The sequence below is a fragment of the Bison bison genome, unplaced genomic scaffold (genome assembly GCF_000754665.1).
Source record: "Bison bison bison isolate TAMUID 2011002044 unplaced genomic scaffold, Bison_UMD1.0 scf7180017864341, whole genome shotgun sequence".
NCBI lineage: Eukaryota > Metazoa > Chordata > Mammalia > Artiodactyla > Bovidae > Bison > Bison bison.
Genome location: NW_011494913.1, coordinates 5176756 through 5198872, shown reverse-complemented (window position 1 = coordinate 5198872; position 22117 = coordinate 5176756). Strand labels below are relative to the sequence as shown.

At 55.3% G+C, this 22117-nt stretch overlaps 1 protein-coding gene across 8 annotated transcripts in view; it reads left to right on the top strand.

Annotated features, from left to right (window-relative positions):
• The window catches only part of ARHGAP22 (Rho GTPase activating protein 22), a 182082-nt gene that overhangs the window by 151574 nt on the left and 8391 nt on the right, over window positions 1–22117 (top strand). For 6 of the 8 annotated variants that reach the window (XM_010854412.1, XM_010854411.1, XM_010854414.1 and 3 more), the window contains 5 exons: window positions 13630–13897; window positions 16630–16762; window positions 17715–17788; window positions 18399–18520; window positions 21609–22113. In XM_010854412.1, the coding sequence (XP_010852714.1) occupies window positions 13630–13897; window positions 16630–16762; window positions 17715–17788; window positions 18399–18520; window positions 21609–22113 (1102 nt within the window). The remainder of the gene's footprint in view (window positions 1–13629; window positions 13898–16629; window positions 16763–17714; window positions 17789–18398; window positions 18521–21608; window positions 22114–22117) is intronic. The other 2 variants (XM_010854417.1, XM_010854415.1) reach the window with 1 other exon arrangement.

Sequence of the window (22117 nt, the reverse complement as noted above, 5' to 3'; positions counted from 1 at the left end):
TAGAGCATCTGCCATGTGCAGGCCGGGCATCCCACAGGGATCAGACGGAGGTTCCATTCTATGCTCTCCAGCGCATAGGACAATTGTTCTCATTGGAACCACCCAGGAGAAGGCTTGTAAAGTGAGACTGAGAGTTGGGAACCTGTTTCTAAGTCGCTAGAATTTGTTTCTAACAAGTTCCCAGGTGATGCTGATGCTGCTGGTCTAGGGCCCACATTTTGAGAACTACTGTGTTAGAAGGTGGTGAGTGTTACAGTAAGAAAAAAATAGAGCCGTTTGGCCACCTGACATAAAGAACTGACTCATTGGAAAAGACCCTGATGCTGGGAAAGATTGAAGGCAGGAGGAGAAAGGGATGACAGAGGATGAGATGGATGGATAGCATCACTGACTCAATGGACATGAGTTTGAGAAAGCTCCGGGAGATGATGAAGGACAGGGAAGCCGGGCATGCTGCAGTCCATGAGGTCACAAAGAGTCAGACATGACTGAGCAACTGAACAACAAGAAAACACAATGGTGAGGGCGGACCTAACGAGAGAGTGACACCCAAAGCCTTGAAGAGGTTGTGAAAGTGAGCCAGGAGGATGTAGGGTGGTATGTGTCAGACCCAGGCAGCAGCAGAGAGTCCTGATGTGATCTTGAACCCACGCACAGGCAGGTGGGCTGAAGGAGTGAGGGACAGGGAGGATGAAAGGAGTCTGATGGCAGAGGAAGGACGTGATCTGATAAATAGTTAAAAGGGCAGCTCTGATTGCTGACCACAGTGGGTCAAGGGGAAGCCAGGGGTCTACTTGCAGTAATGTAGGCAGTAAGCAGGAGTACTTCCCCTATGGTGGGTGGTGGTGAAGGGGAGCAAATTCCAAATCTGTTTTGAAAACAGGACCTACAAGATCTCCTGGATGTGGGTTTGAGAGAGAAGGAGCAGTGAAGTTGAACACCCAGGGGTCTGATCAAGCGGCCAGAAAGAACTGGAATTAAGCGAGAGAGGAAGACAGCCCAGAGCAGGTCTGGGACAACGCAGCAAGACCGCAGCTCCACTGGGGCACAGGGGAGTTTGCAGAGCCTGCTCGTCATTGCTCACTGCAGGCACCCTGAGTGGGCAGTGGGTGCAGGAGTCTGAGGACCGGGGTTCGCAGCTCAGTAACTAGGGGCATAGTAACTGCCCCCCCCACCCAGCGGGCAGTGCCAAGCAAAGCCCAGAAGCTGTCTCAGCCTTACAGGCTGCAGCACAGAGCAGCAGTCCTGGTGCCAGGAGCCGGGCCTGGGAATGGTGTCCCTGCCCAGAGTGCCAGCTCCATACTGAGGAGGGGCACAAGGGGCCAGGCCGCAGGCCTGCCGTGGCCATCAGACCTGTGCTCCCATGCCGGCCCCACCTCAGCGTGCATGTGACTCTCACAGGCCTCTGTAGGCTGTCCCCGGCCCCTCCCCGCAGAGCTGACAGTCCTGTCCTGGATTCCTCAGAAATCATGGAGGGAAGGAGGGGACAGAGGCAGCTCCCAGAGGCCACGGGGCAGGACACTTGACGTGGAGAAAATCCAGCCTCAGGACAACTTGCAGAGACACAAAGCATCCTTGTTAGGCCAGCTGGTTGTGTCATTACTTGCTGGAATGATATCTCCAAATGGAAGCCCTCAAGGCACAGATTGAAGATGAAAGGTCACTGGCCCCAGACCAGGCTGGCAGGGTGGAGCCTTCTGCCCAGCACTACTTACTCCAGATCCCAGCTCCCCGGGAGATTCAGGAAGAGAACATCTTATCTCCATTTCCACTGAATGTTAACCCACCAAACCAGTGGGCCTGGGCCTTCCCTGGCAGCCTCTCCAAAAGGAGAAAGATGCGGCTGTTGCTGACCCGGGCTGGGCTTCAGTCACTGCACCAGCAGACGGGGGGCACTTAAGCCTGATTCTGGTACCCTGGGCCCGTTCTGGTGGGCCCTGAGGGACCACATGTCAAGTGGAAGAGGAATCACCCCCACAGGCCTTGAACCCATGCAGCCCCAAGCTCGCAGAGGCCAGATCAGTTCTCTCACAAGTATAAGGATCAGGACACAGCAGCCTTTGGCCTCCTTCTCCTGCAGCCCTCAAGGCTTCTCACCTGCGGTGCCCCGGGAGTCTGCAGTCTTAGATCCCCACCGGGGAAATAGCCCCCAACCGCAGACCCCACTGATCTGCAGCCAGGGAGCCTGGGGCAGTTTACCAGGGGAACAAGGTGGAGGAGCTGCTGCCTTATCTTGGGAGAGCCTGGCAAGTCAGCGAAGGTGATTTATAAGGGGCTGCTCACCACTGCTTCCTGTGATACTCAGGATGCTAACTGCTCAACTAACTGCCCTTTGCCCACCTTGCTGGCTCACTGAGTCCTCCTTCCGTCCCAGCAACTGTGGTGGAAATGCCCCTGCAACTGGGACTGCTTGGCTTCCCCTGTGTGCTAAGAGCTCGGATCCCAGGGCTAAAAAGAGCTTGTCATGGTCATTGCTAAGCTGAGGCCAGTGAAGAGTGTTGCCAGCAACACTGTGTGATGTCCTGGTGACTGCCAGCCACAGGGGCGAGGTTGGGCCACTCTCCAGAACAGCTGGTGTTTATTCAGCGTGTCCTGGTGGTGGGCTCTGCAACCCCGACTGACCCTCACAGTGGCCCTTTGGAATCAGTCCCACCCACTATAGCCCCTTTTAAGGTGAGGAGCCTGAGCAGCAGGGAGGCCCAGGTAATCTGTCCAGGTCCCAGAGGAGTAAGCAGGAGGCCGGCACTATAAGCAGGTCTGCTGGAGCTCCGAGCCCTGGGGCTGGATGCTGGCTCTGGAAGAGCCGGATGCCAGGGCCGCTCGGGGTGCCCTGTGGTTGGGTTCACTGGCTCCCAGTTTCTTCCCAGACAGCCTTGGTCTTCCACGTCAGTCTGAGGAAAGAGGAAGTAATCTCATGCTTGCCATTCGCTACTCTTGACAGGGGTTTATTGTATCAAAATTAGATTATAGAGAGGGCCGGGGGCCCAGAGAGGTTCAGCAACTTGCCTTAACAGCACACAGCAGGGTTCAGAGCAGGCACAGCCGACCTTCAGGTTGAGCCCATCCAAAGATGCTCTGTTGCCAGGCACCATAGCCTCTGGATCTGCCTTGTCTTAAAAGTGGTATGGGGACAGGGAAAGGGAGGTAAGACTGAGGACAGAGGTAGTCCCCAAGGGACTGGACCCTGTGCAGAAACGAGAGCCACCCCAGCTCAAGAGGTCACCTGTCACCATTGTTGATGTGAGAAGACAGGACTCCCGCCCCCAGCCTCTCAGCTCCCTGGTCCTGGCCCAAGAGGAAAGCTTCATAACTATCTTTGCACACCCACCCCTCACTCCAGGCCTCATGGATAAAAAAAGCCCCACAAGGTGGCATGGGTGTTGACCTAGCCAGGGTTAATCCTAGAGTTCATTACGGCAGTGCTCACCAGAGTCTAGAGCCTTCTAAATAGGAGGCAGCTGCAGACCTCCATCCACCTGGGAATGTGGGGGGTGGAGGCACAGGGAAGTTAGGTGACGGGGTTTCCTAGAGATTGGCCAGTCTAACTCTAACCACACAGGGAGGAACACCAGGGGTCAGAGAAGAGGAAGACAAGTACAGCACCAGGGCCGAGTCAGCCTAACTAGGTAGGGCCCCCTCGCTCCTGGAGCAGGTGCCCCAACTGAGCCCTCAGACCTTTCTCTTTATATTTTATACTAATTAATTAATTAATTTAGGTGCATCAGGACTGTTGTGGCATTTGGCCTTAGTTGCCTCGACGCATGTGGGATCCTAGTTCCTCGACAAAGGATTGAACCCTCATCCCCTGCATTGAAAGGCAGAGTCTTAACGACTGGAACACCGGGGAAATCCCTGGACCTCTCTCTAATGTGGACAGAGCTGATCAGACCTTTCGGACTGTGGGCCCTGGGAGCCCCAGGCTTTGGGGGGCAGATTTAGGGCAGGATATTCCTTGACTTATGGCCCCTGTCCCCATGAATTGCCCTTCCCACCTTTATGTTTCCCTGGACTCTGGGAGGGAAGAACACTGAAGGAACCCGTCCACACATTCCTAGCGCCTGGGAGGACTTCAGCCCGCACCCCGCGTTAGTGTCAGGACCAGGACAAGTGGGCGTCACTGGCCTGGGACACCAGAAAACTCCAATCAAAATGAATATTTTATTGTAATTTTTTAGAATGAAAATTAATGCAAAAAAATCCATTGTGGTAGTTTCCAATTGCTGCTGTCACAAATTTAGCAGTTTAACACAATTATTTCAGATGAGCCCCCACCCCTTCCACCCCCAGGGCTGCCTTAAGCCCCTCCCTTACAGATTTCTTCCCATAGAACCCTGGGGATCTGCATTCCTTCTTCTGGTGTTTCAGGGCCCCAGTTTTGCTTCTCTGTCCGCCTTCCCTCCTGGTGAAGGCTGTGCACCCATGTCAGTGCTCACACTTTGCACCCTTGGAAGTGTGGGACTGTGGGCTTTTTTCGCTGGGTTCACAGGCTTTGCAAAAAGACAGTATAGGTTTGAATTGAAGATCTGTCACTTACTAGTTGTGTGACCTTAGGAAAATTACGTAACTTCTCTGAGCTTCAGCTGTCTCATCTGTAAAATGGGGACATTAATACTCATATCGCTCAGACTGCACAGGACGCTTAACTTAAGTCCTAAGCACCCTCCGTGGCATTGGGGCGCTGGCCCCTCGGCAGGGCAGAGGGCTGGAGCCCAGAACACCATCTCCGCGTTCGGCAGCCCTGTTACAGATCAGGCTCAGCACTCATCCCGCTGCTTGACCCAAACCGAGTCACCTGACCTCCCTGAGCCTCCGTTGCCTCCACCTGGAACACCTGCCTTCCATTCTGCTGGGAGCGGAAGCTCCTAAGGCGAGTCCTTTAGGAAGAAGGGGCGGATCATTGGGAGTTGCTAGTGTTCCTACGGTGCTGTACACCGCACTTCTTCATACATCGAGCGTTAGGAAGAAGCGGGTCAGAAGTCTGAACTCCAGGAGCAGCATTTCAGAAACTCGCAGGTCCCGGGCCCTCCCTCCCTCGCTCCAGGGTCCGGGCCCGGGGCGGGCGGCGGGCAAGACGCTACCTGCGCGCGTGCCGGGCATTCCTGCCGCGCCGCCGCGCCGGAGCGCCATGGGCCTGATGCCGGCCGCGCGGGCCTCCTCAGGGTGCCGCGCCTGCCCGCGGCCGCCCTGCCCGCCTGCCCGCCTGCTGCGCGCCGGCCGCCCCAGGTAGCGCGGGAGGGGGGACGGGCGCCCCGCGAAGCCGAGTGGAAGCTGCGTCCCAGGCCGACTGCGCGCCTGGACCCCGATCCTGCGCTTGTGCCAGGACAGCGTTGAGCCGGCGCGTCGCGGGGCGTCCGGGAGGGAGCGGGGAGACGGGTCGGTTGCGGGAAGGGGTAGGGGGCCGCGGCGGAACCGGTCGCCGGGCTGGGGGAGCGAGCACGCGTGTTGAGGGGAAGAGACAGAGCTGGGACGCTTCCTCCTACCTCTCGCCCGGGTGGTGGGCAGCCCCCGTGCAGGGATGAAGAACCTAGCCTTCCAGGGCACGGGGACTTGCAAAGGATCACCACTATTGAGGGAAGCAGGCAGGATGCCAGCTCTCGGGTGCCAACTTCAAGTCCACTGCTCAGCCCACCTTTGCCTCTCCAGACTTCAGGAAGTCCCCAACGCCTGGGGGCTGGTTAACACCAGAAAGGTGGCAGTCACTTCTGCCCTCAGGATGGGCTTGCCCTGGGCAGAACAAGCCCCTGAGATGTTAGCCTCTCCTTGTATTTCTCTCCCCTGGCTGATTTTCAGCCTGTTGGTTGTTTAGACTTGGTTACAGCCCAGCCAATTTGTTACAGCTGTTCAGGGCAGCTTTGAGGCTGCTAAAGGGGGCTTCCCAGGTGGCTCAGTGATAAAGAATCTGCCTGCCAAGGCAGGAGACACAAGAGAGGCGGCTTCGATCCCTAGGTCAGCAAGATCCCCTGGAGTAGGAAATGGCAACCCACTCCAGTAATCTTGCCTGGAAAATTCCGTGGACAGAGGAGCCTGGAGGCTACAGTCCATGCGATCGCAGAGAGTCAGGCACGACTGCGCACGCACACAGTCCCTGGAGGAGGGCAGTGCGCATGGGCACAGTGTGGGAGCGACGGAAAGTGGATTTACACACCATGGGCTGCATGCAGGGAGGATGGCAGGTGTCCTGGGGAGGGGCGCAGAGAACAGGAAGGGTTTGTGAATCTCTGGAGAGAATTTAATAACTATTTTCCTCATTGCGTCTCTCCGCTATATGCTCTCCCCTTTACTAGAGAGAGCCAGCCTGAAGTCTCTTGGAGATCAGCTCCAAGAGGGAATCTCGGCTGTCTCCCTTTCCTGCTGGGCTCCCAGGGCAGGCAAAGCCCACCCAGTCCTGGGCTGGCCCTCCTGGGTCAGGAGATGCCCACTTTGATCAAGCACCTGCTTCCATGTGCCCAGTGCATTAGGCTCTTCCACAGTTACTGACAGCCCTGTGACGTGGCAGAGACGGGCTCAGAGTTATTGAGAACGTGCCCAAGGTCACCCAGGACAGGGATCTGAGTCAGCTGAGTGCTAGGCCTGTGCCTTCCTGCCCCTGCATGGGATGCTGGGGAGAGGGGAGTGAGGGCCAGGCTTTGCCAGGGAGCAGCTGGCAGGAGGGGAGGCCCGGCCCAGCTCTGAACCCGTCAGCAGGTTCATCCAGAGGTCCATGCCAGCTTCCTCTCCGGTGGCAGAGCTGATGCTTTGTAAAGAGCGTGGGCTGGGACCTCGAGGAACCCGCATGCTGGCTGGCTGGGTTTCCAGGGATCTGACAGACCTATTAGAGCTGGTTCTTGGCAAGGCTCTCCCATGAGACATGCCAGGAGGGCTGAGGAAGTTCAGCACAGCCGTCTCAGGCCCTGCCAGGCTCTGCCCAAGAGCCCCTGACAAGGGGAGTGGTGGGGAAGTCCCTGGCTGAGGGAGGCCAGGTCTGTAGCCTGAGTGCAGGGTGCCTCCAGCAGGAGGAAGGAGGGAGCAAAGCCCTGGGAGGTGGAGCTGGAACCATCCTTTCCTATGGAGCTCCGGGAGCATCTCCCCCTCAAGGGAGATGTGCCCTCAAGGTAAGGGGGCAGCTTGCACCCGAAGCCTGAACAAGGTCTGATGCAAGGCTCCACGCTGCCTTGCTGGCAAGGTGGGGTCAGCCCCCAGCCTGGTGGTGCCTGGGGGCAGGGCCTTGGGGCCACCCCCAAGGACAAGTGTCATCGTCCCCATTTTATAGATGGAGAAACTGAGGTCTAGGGAGGGAGGCCACTTCACTCTACGGTGGCTTAGGATGTGCGGGTGCAGCCTCAGAATCTTTGTCTCCATGGCCTACAGCCTTGAGCATCATCTGCCTCTTGTGTTCTCCACCCCTATCCTTAGCTTAGCACTCTCACCAGGCTCAGCACTTGGAGGGCCTCTGGGGGAGTCTCGTCATTTCTCAGAGCCCCTGAGGCCTGTATGAGGTCAGTCCAGTGCTCACCAGGGGTCACGGTCCTTGCCAGGACCCGGGACTGCCATGTTCCCAGCCTCTTCATTCATACTCTCTCACACGCACCCTCCAACCCCCAGGGTCCTCATCAGACCTCCCCACCCAGGTCTGCCTTGGGGATGTCTGCTCATGCATGCCCCCCAGACCCCAACCCCTGCCTTCCTGGCTATCTCTTGCTCATTATTAGGCCCCAGTCCTGATATCCCCTTCTCCTCTAAATCTCCTCTGTTTAGAAGCACGTGGGACCCTATGGACTTCCCACAGCCATAGCCCTGTTCAGGGGACTGGAATAGTCTGGAAAGCTTCACCAGGGTGGGAGGGGTGGGTGATGGTTGAGATGATGTTGAAAAAGGGCTTCGGAGACATGGGAGCTGTGTGACCGCACAGACGGCGGCGCTGGCCATGCAGCAGCTGCTCTCTGCCTGGCCCAGGCTCCTCTGCGCCTCAGAATCTGATGGGGAGGTAGGCAGGCCCTTGTCCATCTGCCTGCCAAGTTTAGGTTTTATCCTGGGTGGGGAGGAGGGAGGCAAGAAGGGGTTTGAGCAGAGGAGCCTGTGGTGGTATTTACGTTTCTAGTCCTCTGGGCAGATCTGAGACCTTCTAAGACCTAGAACAGGGTGGGGCACAAGCGCAAGAGTGATGGAAGGATGGATGGACCGGTGGACAGGTGGACAGCAGATGTCCTGGGAACAGGCAATTGGGGAGCAGAAAGGGTTGGGGCCAAGAGGAGGCTAGATAGATTTACCCAAGCTTTGTGACTCTCCAGAGAGAATTTTAGAGTTCTTTTCCTCCATGTCTCTCTTCCCAGACTGTGGCCTTTAGTTACCTGTGAGCCAAGGGTGGGAAGCTGAGTGCACGAACTCTGGATGGTGGACAGTCCTGGGCTATGTGTTCAGCTTCCTTCACTCAGCACTCCTTGACCTCCCCTCCAAGCCCAGCAGTGGCTGAGGACTGGGGAGAGGGGCTGGTTCCCAGTGGGGAACCAGGCAGAGCCAAGTGTCTTCGCATGGTCTGTGATAAGAGGGCCAGAGAGGGAGCCCAAGAGCCCTGTGGTCATGCTGAAGAAAGGATTTGCGACAGCTGATCTCAAGGGCTAACCAGAATTTTGCACAGAGTGATCAGGGAAGAGACATCCTCTGCACAGGCCAGGCAGCAGGAGAGCAGACGTATTCAAGATGCTCGAGTAGTGGGTAGAGCGGAAGTGAAAGGGCCAGGGTGTATGCCCAAGTAGGGAGGGAGGCAGGATGTGGGCGCCAAGGTGCAGGGCCAGGTTGGCTCCAGTCCTTCCTAAGGACGCTCCGCTCAAGGGCCGTTCCCCCTGTATGTTCTGTGCCTGCTTATTTGAGGTTGTAGCCGATGCCTCTGGTCACAACAGGCCTGACTTCCCATTTCTGTGAGTCAGGCCCCTCTCCTACTTCATTCTGACCCAGGGCCCGGTGGGGAAGTCTGTGCCGTGAAAAGAGGTGAGTGTTTGGCAAAGCTGCAGGAGTGAAATGTGGACTGGGTGTGAGGCAGTAGGGGATGGTGGGGACTGTGGAGAATTAGCAGATACATGGGCTATCAGAAGGGCAGAGAGAAGAGAAAGAAAGATAGTGCTAAGTCATGTCTGACTCTTGCGATCCCATGAACTGTGTACCCTGCCAGGTTCCTCTGTCCATGGGATTCTCCAGGCAAGAATACTGGAGTAGGAATACTGTATTAGGAATTCTTACTCCAGTAAGAATACTGCCATTTCCTTCTCCAGAAAGACAGAGGGGCCACTGAACTCTGTCAGCGTGACTGTTTGGAAATTCTGGCCTGGTACCACCAGATCTGTGGATTCTTTTAAGAGAAGAATTTTTTCCAGATTTTTTATATGAATAAAAAATATTTTATATGGTCCAGACTTTTTTATATGAATCTTTTATAAAGTATAAAAGTCTGAAGTAACATGTTTCAAACCTCTGCCTAGCTAAACAGGAACATGTGGACCCATGTGGCTCATTGCTGGGCGCACGTGATTGAGCCCTGAGTGTGCCGTAGAAGGAGCAATGTCCTCGTGTCCCAGACCAGCCTAGGCCTCTCTCGGACTGGGCAGAGAGGCCGGGACTGTTGGTGGTGGTACCTCAGAGTTGCCCCAGGCAGCCCCCACGCCAGTCTTTGGGCAGCATCCGCCCCTGTGTTCAGTACTGTTTACAGGTTGCACCCCAGTGGGCAAGGGCAGCTGAGCTGTCCAAATCCCAGAAAGCAGATAGTTTTTCCTTTTTTTGAATTGTCCTGTTGCCCAAATGACCACATGCTTGGGAGCTACCGGTGAAGAAAGACAGGAGAAACATCAGAAGCAAGACTGGTGGGGTAATAGCATCACATAGGTATCCATGCTCCAGGGAGAGTGGAGAGCAGCCGTGTGGCCTGGAATAGTCTCCAGACCTGGAGCCAAACCGCCTGGGTTCTTTTGTTTTTCTGATTTTTATTTTATTGGAATATAGTTGATTTATAATGTTGAGTTGGTTTCAGGCGTACAGCACGGTGCTTCCGTTTTGTACACATAATATACCTGTGTTCGTTCCTTTTTAGATTCTTTTCTCATAGGTTATCACAGAGCACTGAGTAGAGCTCCCTGTGCTCTACAGTAGGTCCTTGGTTATTATAGTAGTGTGTGTGTGTTAATCCCAAGCCCCTGCTTTGTCCTTCCGCTCCATGTTTCCCCTTTGGTAACCATAAGTATGTTCTCAATATCTGTAAGTCTGCTTCTGTTTTGTAAATAAGTTGATTTTTATTTTTTAAACCAGATTCTACATATGAGTGACATAATATTGATATATAATAACCTCTTTCTGACTTCACTTAGTATGATAATCTCTAGGTTTATTCATGTTGCTGCAAATGGCATTATTTCATTCGTTTTTACGGCTGAGTAGTAGTCCATTGTGCAAGTGCACCACGTCTTTACTCACTCCTCTGACGATGGACATTCAGGTTGCTTCTGCATCTTTGCCACTGTAAACAGTGATGCTGTGAACACTGGAGGCTTCCCTGGTGGCTCAGATGGTAAAGCGTCTGCCTGCAGTGCGGGAGACCCAGGTTCCATTCCTGCGTTGGAAAGATCCCCTGGAGAAGGCAACGGCACCCCACTCCAGAACTCTTGCCTGGAAAATCCCATGGACGAAGGAGCCTAGGCTACAGTCCATGGGGTCGCAAAGAGTCGGACACGACTGAGCGACTTCACTTTCACTTTTCGTGAACACTGGGGTATGTGTGTCCCCTTTCAGATTAGGTGTTTTCTCCAGGTATATGGTGAACAGAGAAATTGTTGGATCATACGGTAGCTCTAATTTTCCTTTTCTGAGGAACCTACATTCTGTTCTCCATAGTAGCTGTACTAATTTACATTCCTGCCAACAGTGTAGGAGGGTTCTCTTTTCTCCACGTCCTGTCTACCATTTATCGTCTGTCGACTTCTTGATAATAGCCATTCTGATGGGTATGAAGTGATACCTCACTGTAGTTTTGATTTGCATTTCTCTGGAAATTAGTGATGTTAAGCATCTTTTCATGTGCCTTTTGGTCATCTGTATGTCTTCTTTGGAGAAATACCTATTTAAGTCTTCTCCCTATTTTTTGATCAGGTTTTTTTTTTTTTTTGACATAGAGATGCATGGGCTATTTGTATATTTCTGAGATTAGTCCCTTGTCAGTCACTCCATTTGCAAATATTTTCTCCCATTCTGTTTCTTCATTTTGTTTATTTTTTCCTTTGCTGGGCAGAAACTTTTAAGTTTAACGAGGTCCCATTTGTTTATTTTGTCTTTGTTTTCATTACTCTAGGAGATGAATCATAAAAGACACTGCTGCAGTTTATGTCTAAGAGTACGCTGCCTGTTTTCCTCTAAGAGTTTTATCGTGTTCAGTCTTCCATTCAGGTCTTTGATCCGTTTCAGGTTTGTTTCTGCAGGTTGCTTGGTGTAGTCATTTTGACAACGTTTATTCTTCCGCTGTGGGTATACCAGGAACACGGTGCATCTCCGTCTCTTTGCGTCATCTTCAGTGTCTTCCATGAGCGTCTTACATTTTTCCATGTGTAGGTCTTGCCGCCTTAAGTAAATCTACCACTGAGTATTTTCCTCTTTTGGGTGAGATGGTAAATGGGGTTGTTTCCTCAATTTCTGTTTCTGAGCTTTCATTGTTAGTGTATAGGAATGCAAGAGACTTCTGTGTATTAATTCTGTATCTTGAAACTTTACCAAATTCATTGAGCTCTCATGATTTTCTGACAGCATCTTTAGGATTTTCTGTGTATAATAGCATGTCATCTGCAAACAGTGACAGTTTACGAACCCAAGGCAATCTATAGATTTAATGCAATCCCTTTCAAATTACCCATGGCATTTTTTTTTAATAGAACTAGAACCAAAAAAATCTTAAAATGTGTATGGAGACACAAAAGACCATGACTAGCCAAAGCAATCTTGAGAAAGAAAAACAGAGCTGGAGGAATCAGACTTCCTGACTTCAGACTACACTATAAACTATAGTAATCAGAACAGTATGCTGCTGCTAAGTCACTTCAGTCATGTCCGACTCTGTGTGACCCCATAGACGGCAGCCCACCAGGCTCCTCTGTCCCTGGGATTCTCCAGGCAAGAACACTGGAGTGGGTTGCCATTGCCTTCTCCAATGCATGAAAGTGAAAAGTGAAAGTGAAGTTGCTCAGTCACGTCCGACTCCTAGCGACCCCATGGACTGCAGCCTACCAGGCTCCTCCATCCATGGGATTTTCCAGGCAAGAGTACTGGAGTGGGGTGCCATTGCCTTCTCGGTCAAAACAGTATAGTACTGGCATAAAAACAGAAATATAGATCAAAAGAACGGGAGAGAAAACCCAGAAATAAACTTACATGCCTGTGGCCAATTAATCTATGACAGAGGAGGCAAGAATATACAGTGAAAAAAAAAAAGATAGTCTCTTCAGTAAGCGGTGCTGGAAAATTGAACAACAATATGTAAAAGAATGAAATTAGAAATTCTCTAACACAATGCACAAAAATAGACACTCTACCCATTAAACGATAACTCTCCATTCTGCTGTCCTCCAGCCCCTGGCGACCAGCTTTCTACTTTCCATCTCTCTGAATTTGCTTATGCTAAGTGTCTCATGTAAGTGGAATCATACGGTACTGGTGTTTCAGTGGACGGGCTTATTTCACCTGGCAAAATGTCCTCAAGGTCTGCCCATGTTATGGCGTTTGTCAGAATTTCCTTCTTGTGGCTGAATAATATTATGCTGTATATGTGCATCACATCGTGTTTATCCATCTGTCCATCCGTGGACCCTCGGTTTGCTTCCCCCGTTGGGGTATTGTGAATAATACTACTGTGAACATGGGTGCTTGTGTATCTGCTCGAATCTCTGCTTTCAGTTTTTGGCGATATGCCCAGAAGCGGAATTGCTGGGTCGTACAGTAATTCTGCTTTTAATTGTTCGAGGTGCTTCCGTACTGTTTTCCACAGTGGCTGCGCCAGCTTCCATCCCCATGAACAGGGCACAGGCGCTCGGTTTCTCGACACCCTCACCAGCTCGGGTTGTGTTCCACTTTTTGGATGGCAGGATCCTCACGGGTGTGAGAGTTTCGACTCCCGTCTCCCTAATGATCTCCAGTGTTGGCTCGTGGTTCTGCTCTCATATTATCTGTCCTGTCTTGTTGCTTGTGCCTCGGCGGTGCTCATTGCTGCCCTGTGCTCCATGGCATGAGCAGACCATGATGCTCCCGCTCATTCTGCCACTCATGGGCATTAGCTGGTTTCTCATTCAGAGAGATTGCAGAGGGTGCCACTAAGAACATTCTGGAGTGCGTCTTTTGGTTCCCAAGGTGTTAGGTGTTTAAATGCAAGCCACTGCCATTTGAAAGTTAGTGTTGCATCTATAAACCAATAAATAAAATGTGTAATGCATGCTTCCCGAGGGCCCAAAGGGTCCTCACGCTTGGACAGGCTCCACAGGCCAGGCTAGGCTGCTGCCCGATATGCCCTTCTGCCCTGTCCCAACTGCCTGGTGCCTGCCCTCCCAGTTTCTGATCTGCTTCCTCGGGGCGGGGGCGGGGGCACCATCCTGGGCCCTGACAGCACTCCCTGCCCTCTGTTGTCCCCAGCGTCCTCCCCGCTGTTGCGTCAGCTAGCTGAGGGTGTGACCAGCTCCTCTCTGTGCCCAGGGATCTTTGGGCAGCGCCTGGAGGACACAGTCCACCACGAGCAGAAGTATGGCCCACGCCTGGCACCGCTGCTGGTGGAGCAGTGTGTGGACTTCATCCGGGAGCGTGGGCTCAGCGAGGAGGGCCTCTTCCGCATGCCTGGCCAGGCCAACCTGGTGAGGGACCTGCAGGATGCCTTTGACTGTGGGGAGAAGCCACGGTTTGACAGGTGAGCTCCTGGGAGGAGATGCAGATAGGGCCACCTGTCCATCACCCTGCAGAGTCTCCTCTCAGGATGCCAGCTGAGAGGCCTGGGTGCAGGACTGGGAGGAGATGCAGATAGGGCCGCCTGTCCAGCGCCCCTGCAGAGTCTCCTTTCAGGATGCCAGCTGAGAGGCCTGGGTGCAGGATGGAGGGTAGGGTGAAGCCCCACACTGGCACACACGTGCCCAGCCAGCCCTCCTGATGGGCGGAGTGTGGGGCATAGAACCAGTGTAGCAGCCCTGGGTCTCCCACATGGGTAGATCCTGCTGCTTCCACGCGGGCTCTATCCACTGTGGAGATGCCCCTCATAAGCCCACGTCCGTCTCTTGGCTCTGCTGTCTCAGGGTGACCCATTCCCCACCCCCTGGCTCCTTAGGTGCCAGTACTGAGATGCACATCCCCACAAGTTTCGGGGGCAGGAGAGTGAGTCTCCTCCACCCGTCCTCGCCCAGCACCCAGACTACCCAACACTGGGGCTTACTGGGTCCTAGGGTCCACCCTGGGACAGAGTCGGCCTCACTGACAGCCCAGGGGCTAAGAGCAGGGAGAGGTGACTGTTTGGGGGCCTCTTCTCTCTGACGAAACCCCCATTATGGGGTAGTTGTTCGTAGAAAGCTCTTTCTGCAGGCAGCCAGCCAGCCCTGGCCCTCGTGGAGCTTCTGCCCCTTCTCAGATCCGCCCTCTCCTGGGGCAGACAAGCCCCCACCCCTTGTAGGATAGGCCCACAGGTTTCTGCTGGCAGCCCTGGCATTTTCAGGTCTTTTCCTCTCAGGGCAGAACACCGCCAGCCCCTCCAGCATCTGCCCAGACCATCACCGCAGCCAGGAGAGTCTATCTTTCAGATGTGGAGTGTGGGTCTGATCGCCATTTCCCAGAGATGGTCTGCCCCAAGCGGGCACAGGCCAACAGTGTGGAGTGGGGAGAAAGAGAGGAAGTGAATTTATGGGGAGGGTGGAAAGATGGGGCAGTCAGGGCTGAGCCGAGCTCCCGGGACCAGGAGCACTGTAACCCCGGGCAGCCACGAGGAGTCGGGATGGGGTTTTGGGCAGGGATGCCGGAAGTTTCAGGGTTGGCCACAAGGTCTGCAGCCCAGAGGGGCCGCCCTCTGAGTCTGCTTGCCCAGATCAGAAATGCTTCACCTTCCCCACAAGGGGCTGGCCCTTGTCCAAAGGCAAGCTGCTCATCCTCCTAGCTTCCCATCCCTACCCCCATCTTCCTGGGGTTCCTGCTCATGCAGTGGCTGGCAGTGAACTCATGAGGTCCCCAGGTGGAAGGTGGCTCGGGCTCAAGGCTGGATACCCATTTGGGACATAGGCTTCCAGGAAATGGGGGTGTCAGCAGAGGAGTGGCTGGGAGAAGGCAGAGAAGGGTGAGGGCGGCCGCGTGCTTGGCTGGAGAGGGGAGGTGGGGGCAGGGATGAGGGCTGCTCAGTTAGCCAGACCAAGAGCCATCAAGAGCCACCAGTCCTGAGGCAGGGAGGGGCTCTGGGGATGCAAATTCGAGGTGCATGTGGCCCTATGGAACCCCAGAATTCCAAATGCCAGGGTGGAAGGGACCCCAGGGCTCATCTCAGTGATGAGATGGACAGCAGGCCAGGAGGCGCCTTAATGGCACAGCCACTTTTGGCCTGAGGCCCATCTTTCCTGAACACCTCCCATGAGGGACATGCAGATCCAGAAAAGCAGACGAAACACCTGGGGCCCACCCAGCCTGGAAGGCAAGCTTGGAGGAGGTACCAGGACTGCAGCCCAGGACCTGAGCCCAGAATCCAAACAGGCCCAGGGCCACCATCCTCTACAGGGCCCACTGCAGCCTGGGCAGCTCCGAGCTGCAAGCAAAGACTGATGCCTGGGAATGGACATATGGGGCTCCGGGGCACTGGAGATGGGGCATCTGTAGTGTGAATAGGAGCCCAGAAGCTGGGGAGAGGTGCTGACCTCTGACTTGCCCAGCTAGGTGCCCAAGGACAGCTGCCCTTTTCCAAGGGGCTTGGCAGCCCTGCTTGGTGGGCATGTTTGACACAGTCCTCCTGCTTCCACTAGAGGGTGATCCTGGGCAGAGGAGCAGGCTCAGACTTGGGCCAAAGGACAGCTGTGCCCCTGGCTCCTGTGCCCTTGGCTCCACGACCCCAGAGTACCCTGGGGCAGGCACCAGGCCAGTGGAAGGTGGCCCTTCACACCCGTCTATTCCTTGGCCGGTCGTCAGTGTGTGTGTGCATGCATACACATACACGGATGTGGGAGCAGAGACCGCCCCTGAGGGGGTGGGCGAGGTGCTGGCCACCCCGCGGTCCTCTGGTGCCCAGCCTCACGGGTCCTGAGGGGGTGGGCGAGGTGCTGGCCACCCCGCGGTCCTCTGGTGCCCAGCCTCACGGGTCCTGAGGGGGTGGGCGAGGTGCTGGCCACCCCGCGGTCCTCTGGTGCCCAGCCTCACGGGTCCTGAGGGGGTGGGCGAGGTGCTGGCCACCCCGCGGTCCTCTGGTGCCCAGCCTCACGGGTCCTGAGGGGGTGGGCGAGGTGCTGGCCACCCCGCGGTCCTCTGGTGCCCAGCCTCACGGGTCCTGAGGGGGTGGGCGAGGTGCTGGCCACCCCGCGGTCCTCTGGTGCCCAGCCTCACGGGTCCTGAGGGGGTGGGCGAGGTGCTGGCCACCCCGCGGTCCTCTGGTGCCCAGCCTCACGGGTGTCCCTCCGTCTGCAGCACAACAGACGTGCACACGGTGGCCTCACTGCTGAAGCTCTACCTGCGGGAGCTCCCCGAGCCTGTGGTCCCCTTCGCCAGGTACGAGGACTTCCTTAACTGCGCCCAGCTGCTCACCAAGGACGAGGGGGAGGTTAGTGGCTCACGGGGACCCATGCTGGGGGAGTGGGCCTGCTAGGTGATGGCGGAGGGAGGTCGTGGAAACAGGACTTTTCGTGACTTTCCATGGTACATAGATCCTGTAGCCTGCTTTGTTGGGGGCGGGGGCCAGGCCTAGAAGCTCCTAATCTGGGAAGGGCTAGCATATTTCCCCACTAGGAGGGAGGGTACTCTGGGTGGGATGCCTGGGGCATCCCCTCCGTGTGTGCAGCCCTCCATCTCTCGGAGGGACAGGTACCTCCTGAAGCAGGCTGTGTTCCAGCCATGCTCTTGAGTACAGTGTCCTCCTGAAGCAGGCTGTGTTCCAGGCATGCTCTTGAGTACAGTGTCCTCCTGAAGCAGGCTGTGTTCCAGCCATGCTCTTGAGTACAGCGTGCCCAGGCTGGACCACCACTCAGTGGGCACTCCTGCTCCATCACCTCCTCCCACATCTAACTCGGGCTACCCAGGCCGGCCTTGGGATTCAGAAACAACCAGACCTTTCATCTATTTCTATCCTGCCTCCTCCCAAAAGAATTTGAGACTGCCCCCAGGACAGAGCCCCCCGCCTGCAGCCCTGGTTGGCTCCAGCTGGGGAAGAACTGTTTGCCCTCCCTGTGGCTGTGTGGGAGATGAGGGGTCTTTATCTAGCAAATATTTGTGCCTCGATAAGTGAGCTGAGTGCTGGCCCTGACATTCCTCTGTGGCTCTGCAGAGGCACATCCCTCACAACAGCATCTCGAAAGTAAATCTCTTCCCCCAGAGGTCACCAGCCATGGGGATGAAACTGGTGGTGCCCTCTGGTCACTGGCGGCCAGGCCCCTGGGCTGTGGCTGGAGGTCTGGACTCAGATTCCCACCCCTCCTCTTCCTGCCTCCCTCCAGCAAGAGAAGGCCTGGGGCCTCCCTGCTGATCTTTGAAATGCTGTTTTTTCTCTCAATCCCAAGGGGACTCTGGAGTTGGCTAAGCAAGTGAGCAGCCTTCCCCTGGTCAATTACAACCTGCTCAGATATATCTGCAAGTAAGTGACTCGGGGTGGGGCTTCCCTCTCCTGCGGTCTGGCTCCGTATGCCTTTCACAGGGGTCGGGGGGCCACCCACACATCTGTCAAGCCAGTGGGGGATATAAAAGAAGTCTCTGCACTTACAGAGCTTATTATAGTCCCGGTCGGAGCAGTCAGTGTTATACAGTCCTGAGTACACCATTCCTGAAGGAAAGCGGGATGGCCTTTGTTCCTTCTGCTTCACCTGGGTGCCTCTCACCATCCCTCCCCGTGGGTCTGCTTCCTGACAGTGACCTAGGCTCAGGGTGCCAGGAGAGGACAGGTAGGGTGAGCCTTCACCCAGCCGGGCATCTGGGGGTCTGAGCCTTTCTAGGCAGCTGCGCCCATTGCAGGTGGGGAGTTCTGTCCTTCCACACCAACAACAGGCCCTGGTTCCAGTGGCCTTTACTTCTGATGGCCCTCCGGATCTCAGGGAAGCTCTGCTTTCTTCTGAGCCTGGCAGGGGCAGCTGACTGTGCCCGGTAGCTGTGGAAAGAGGGGCACAGCTGAGCACGGGGGCCAGGCAGCTCCCAGCAGATCTTGAGTCAGGATTTGCTTCTCTGCCAACTGTCTCTTCCTTACTTTGTAGGTTTCTGGATGAAGTTCAGTCCCACTCAGATGTCAACAAGATGAGCGTCCAGAACCTGGCAACTGTTTTTGGGCCTAATATACTTCGGCCGCAGAGAGAAGACCCAGTGACCATTATGGAAGGTAACGGTGGGGGGTGTATGTGATGGTGCTGGGTGCTCTGGGCTCACGTCGGTCCTGGGCAAGTCCTCAGAACCCTCACAGCAGGCCAGCAGGAGGGGTGGCCCCAGCCCTGGGCACTTGGAAGCAAGGTAACGGTGGGGGGTGTATGGGGTGGTGCTGGGTGCTCTGGGCTCACGTCGGTCCTGGGCAAGTCCTCAGAACCCTCACAGCAGGCCAGCAGGAGGGGTGGCCCCAGCCCTGGGCACTTGGAAGCAAGGTAACGGTGGGGGGTGTATGGGGTGGTGCTGGGTGCTCTGGGCTCACGTCGGTCCTGGGCAAGTCCTCAGAACCCTCACAGCAGGCCAGCAGGAGGGGTGGCCCCAGCCCTGGGCACTTGGAAGCAAGGTAACGGTGGGGGGTGTATGGGGTGGTGCTGGGTGCTCTGGGCTCACGTCGGTCCTGGGCAAGTCCTCAGAACCCTCACAGCAGGCCAGCAGGAGGGGTGGCCCCAGCCCTGCGCACTTGGAAGCAGCTTCTCTGGACCTCCTCGCTGCCTTCTGCAGCCCCTCTTCCCCCATGGGGTCAGCTCTAAAAGGAAAAGGAACTTTGCCCTGTGGATGGGGTCATAAGGTGGTTAGAATGATGGGAGCGGCTGAGGGGGTGGAGGTGGGGTGGAAAAGGTCAGTGCCCTTGCCCTTAAATATACACAAATGAGGGAGGAGGGAGGAGGGTTCAGGATGGGAAACACATGTATACCTATGGCGGATTCATTTTGATATATGGCAAAACCAATACAATATTGTAAAGTTAAAAAAGAAAATAAAACAAAATTACACACAAATGTTTTTGAAAATTACTGAAGTAATTTTCTATTAAATAATTGTCACAGGCTTCTTCTGGATGTTAGAGCTCAGCAAACCCTGGGGATATTACGTTCTGTAATGAACAGACATACTAAAAAGATTTTAAATAATAGAGCAACAGCAGCCGCTTTGCACACGTCAGGGCCTCTGCCGAGTGCTTTACTTCTACCACCGCGTTTCAGTCCTCACAAGAAGTCCCCGGTTACTGCCCCCACGTGACAGATGAGGAGACAGGCCGCAAGAGGTGCGGGGACTCTGTTAGTCTGACTTTTCAAAGGGCACACAGGTGCAGGCTGGCCTGGAAAGGAGCGCACTGCTTGGAGGCCCCATAGGAAGACCATCCTCTCTAGTGTGAGAGTCTGGCTGCTCACAGGAAACCCGCAGCCGGTCAAGCCAAGGAGCGGAGAGGCTGGCAGAACGCACGCAGAACCTGCCTGACGCCAGCTGGAGCCTGCTGCCCTGGCATGAGGCAGGCTGAGGGCAGAGTGGCCATTCCTGTGGAACATGAACTAGGGGAGGTGCGGGGGTGAGGGGTGGGCTGCAGAGCTTTCCCTGTCCCAACACTCCCTTGGCCTGACTGGCAGTCTCCCCAGAGCTCCCATCTGCCTGGCTGCACTGCCTGAGGGCAAATGCTCACCCTGCTGAACTGCCAGGTTCTTGCTTCACCTACTAAAGATTGTTACTTACTGTTCCCCATGACTCTCCATTACTTCTAGTGGGAGTAGAAGCACTTGCCCTTCCTCATCACACAGAAGCCTCCCCGTCTCTGGTCTTTGGTGGAGGATAACAGGAGGGTAGATGCCTTGGTCCCTCTGCAAAGCCTGCCTTTGTCACGGACCCCTCTCTCCACCCACAGCCTCAGGAACTGAGTCCCCCCATATGGTACAGGCTGTGTCTCAGGGGCTGTGGCCTGGGGAAGAGGAAGCATGTGCTTGTGGGTGGGGTTGTTCATGTTAGGGGGGTGGCTATGTGCATTTGTGTGTGATTGTGTATGGGGTTGTGTATGTGTGACTCTGTGTATGGGGCTGTGTATGTGTGTGACTGTGTATGGGGTTGTATGTGTGTGTGACTCTGTGTATGGGGTTGTGTGTGTGTGATTGTGTATGGGATTGTGGATATGTGACTCCGTGTATGGGGCTGTGTGTGTGTGACTGTGTATGAGGTTGTGTGTGAGTGACTCTGTATGGGGTTGTGTGTATGACTGTATGGGTATATGTGTGATTATGTGTCTGGGATTTTATATGTGTGACTATGGGGTTGTGTATGTGTGACTGTATGGGTATATGTGTGACTGTGTGTCTGGGGTTTTATGTGTGTGGGTATAGGATTGTGTATGGGGTTGTGTGTATGTGTGACTATGTATGGGGTCATGTACGTGTGTGACTTTGTGTATGAGGTTGTGTGTGTGTGACTGTGTATGGGGTTGTGTATGTGTGTGACTGTGTATGGGGTTGTGTGTGTGACTCTGTGTCTGGGGTTTTATATGTATGTGTATGGGGTTGTGTGGAGAAGGAATGGGACCCCACTCTAGTACTCTTGCCTGGAAAACCCCATGGATGGGGGAGCCTGGTGGGCTGCCGTCTATGGGGTCACACAGAGTCGGACACGACTGAAGTGACTTAGCAGCAGCAGCATGGGGTTGTGTCTGGGGTTTTACATGTGTGTGTATGGGGTTGTGTATGAGGTTGTATGTGTGTGTGACTCTGTATGAGGTTGTGTATGTGTACGAAGCTGGGTCTGTGTGCCCACATGCGCCCATAAGACATCTCAATTCTGTGTCCCAGAGCCTTGTGCCCCCAGAGTGGACAGTCAGGCATGGCCACTGTGGGCAGCAGATGGGGCAGCCAGGAGGGCCCTGGCACCTAGGTCCTGGTCTCCAGCCCCAGCCTGCCCTCGGCTCAGCCCACAGCCTCAACCAGCACTGTGTCTGCTCCCCACTCTGCCAGCTGGTTGGAATGGGCGTGAAGGCTGAGTGCCTTTCTGTGCTCCAGACCCCACATTGGAGGAGGGGATTTTGGGTATGGTCCTTCTGTCCCTGTCTGAATTTGGAAAGTGTGGTGGCCATCCTTACCTTTGGAGCGGAAGATGGCGAGCTCTTGTTGAGTCCACACTTAAGGAGTAGCCTGGTTTGAGGCTACTGGCAGAGCTGGGCGCCCTGGGTCCGAGCTGCAGCTTGCTGACTGGTCTGGAGAAACTGGACTGGAGGCATTCCCAGTCAGCCTTTTCTTATTCCTTCTTCTTGGCAGGCACTTCTCTGGTCCAGCACCTGATGACCATCCTGATCCGCAAACACAGCCAGCTCTTCACTTCGAGGACCACGGAGGGGCCAGCCTCCCCACGCGGGGGCCCACCGTGCACCGTGGGGTGGGGCTCCGAGGAGGTCACCAGGGACGACCAGGCAGAGCCCGGCAGCCCCAGCGCGCCCTGCCTGCCCTCGCACAGGACCTCTTCTCTGGATGGGGCTGCCGTGGCGGCACTTTCTAGAACCTCTCCCACGGGCCTGGGGAGCCGATGCAGCCCTGCTGCCACCAGCCCTGGGAAGAAGGTGCAGACTCTGCCCAACTGGAGGTCTTCCTTCCGGCAGTCAGGGTCCCGGTCGGGGAGTCCGAAGGTGGGCACCTCATCCCTGGAGGTCCCCATCATCTCCTCCGGAGGGAACTGGCTCATGAATGGGCTGTCCTCCCTGCGAGGCCACCGCCGGGCCTCTTCAGGAGACCGGCTCAAGGACTCGGGCTCCGAGCAGAGACTCTCCACC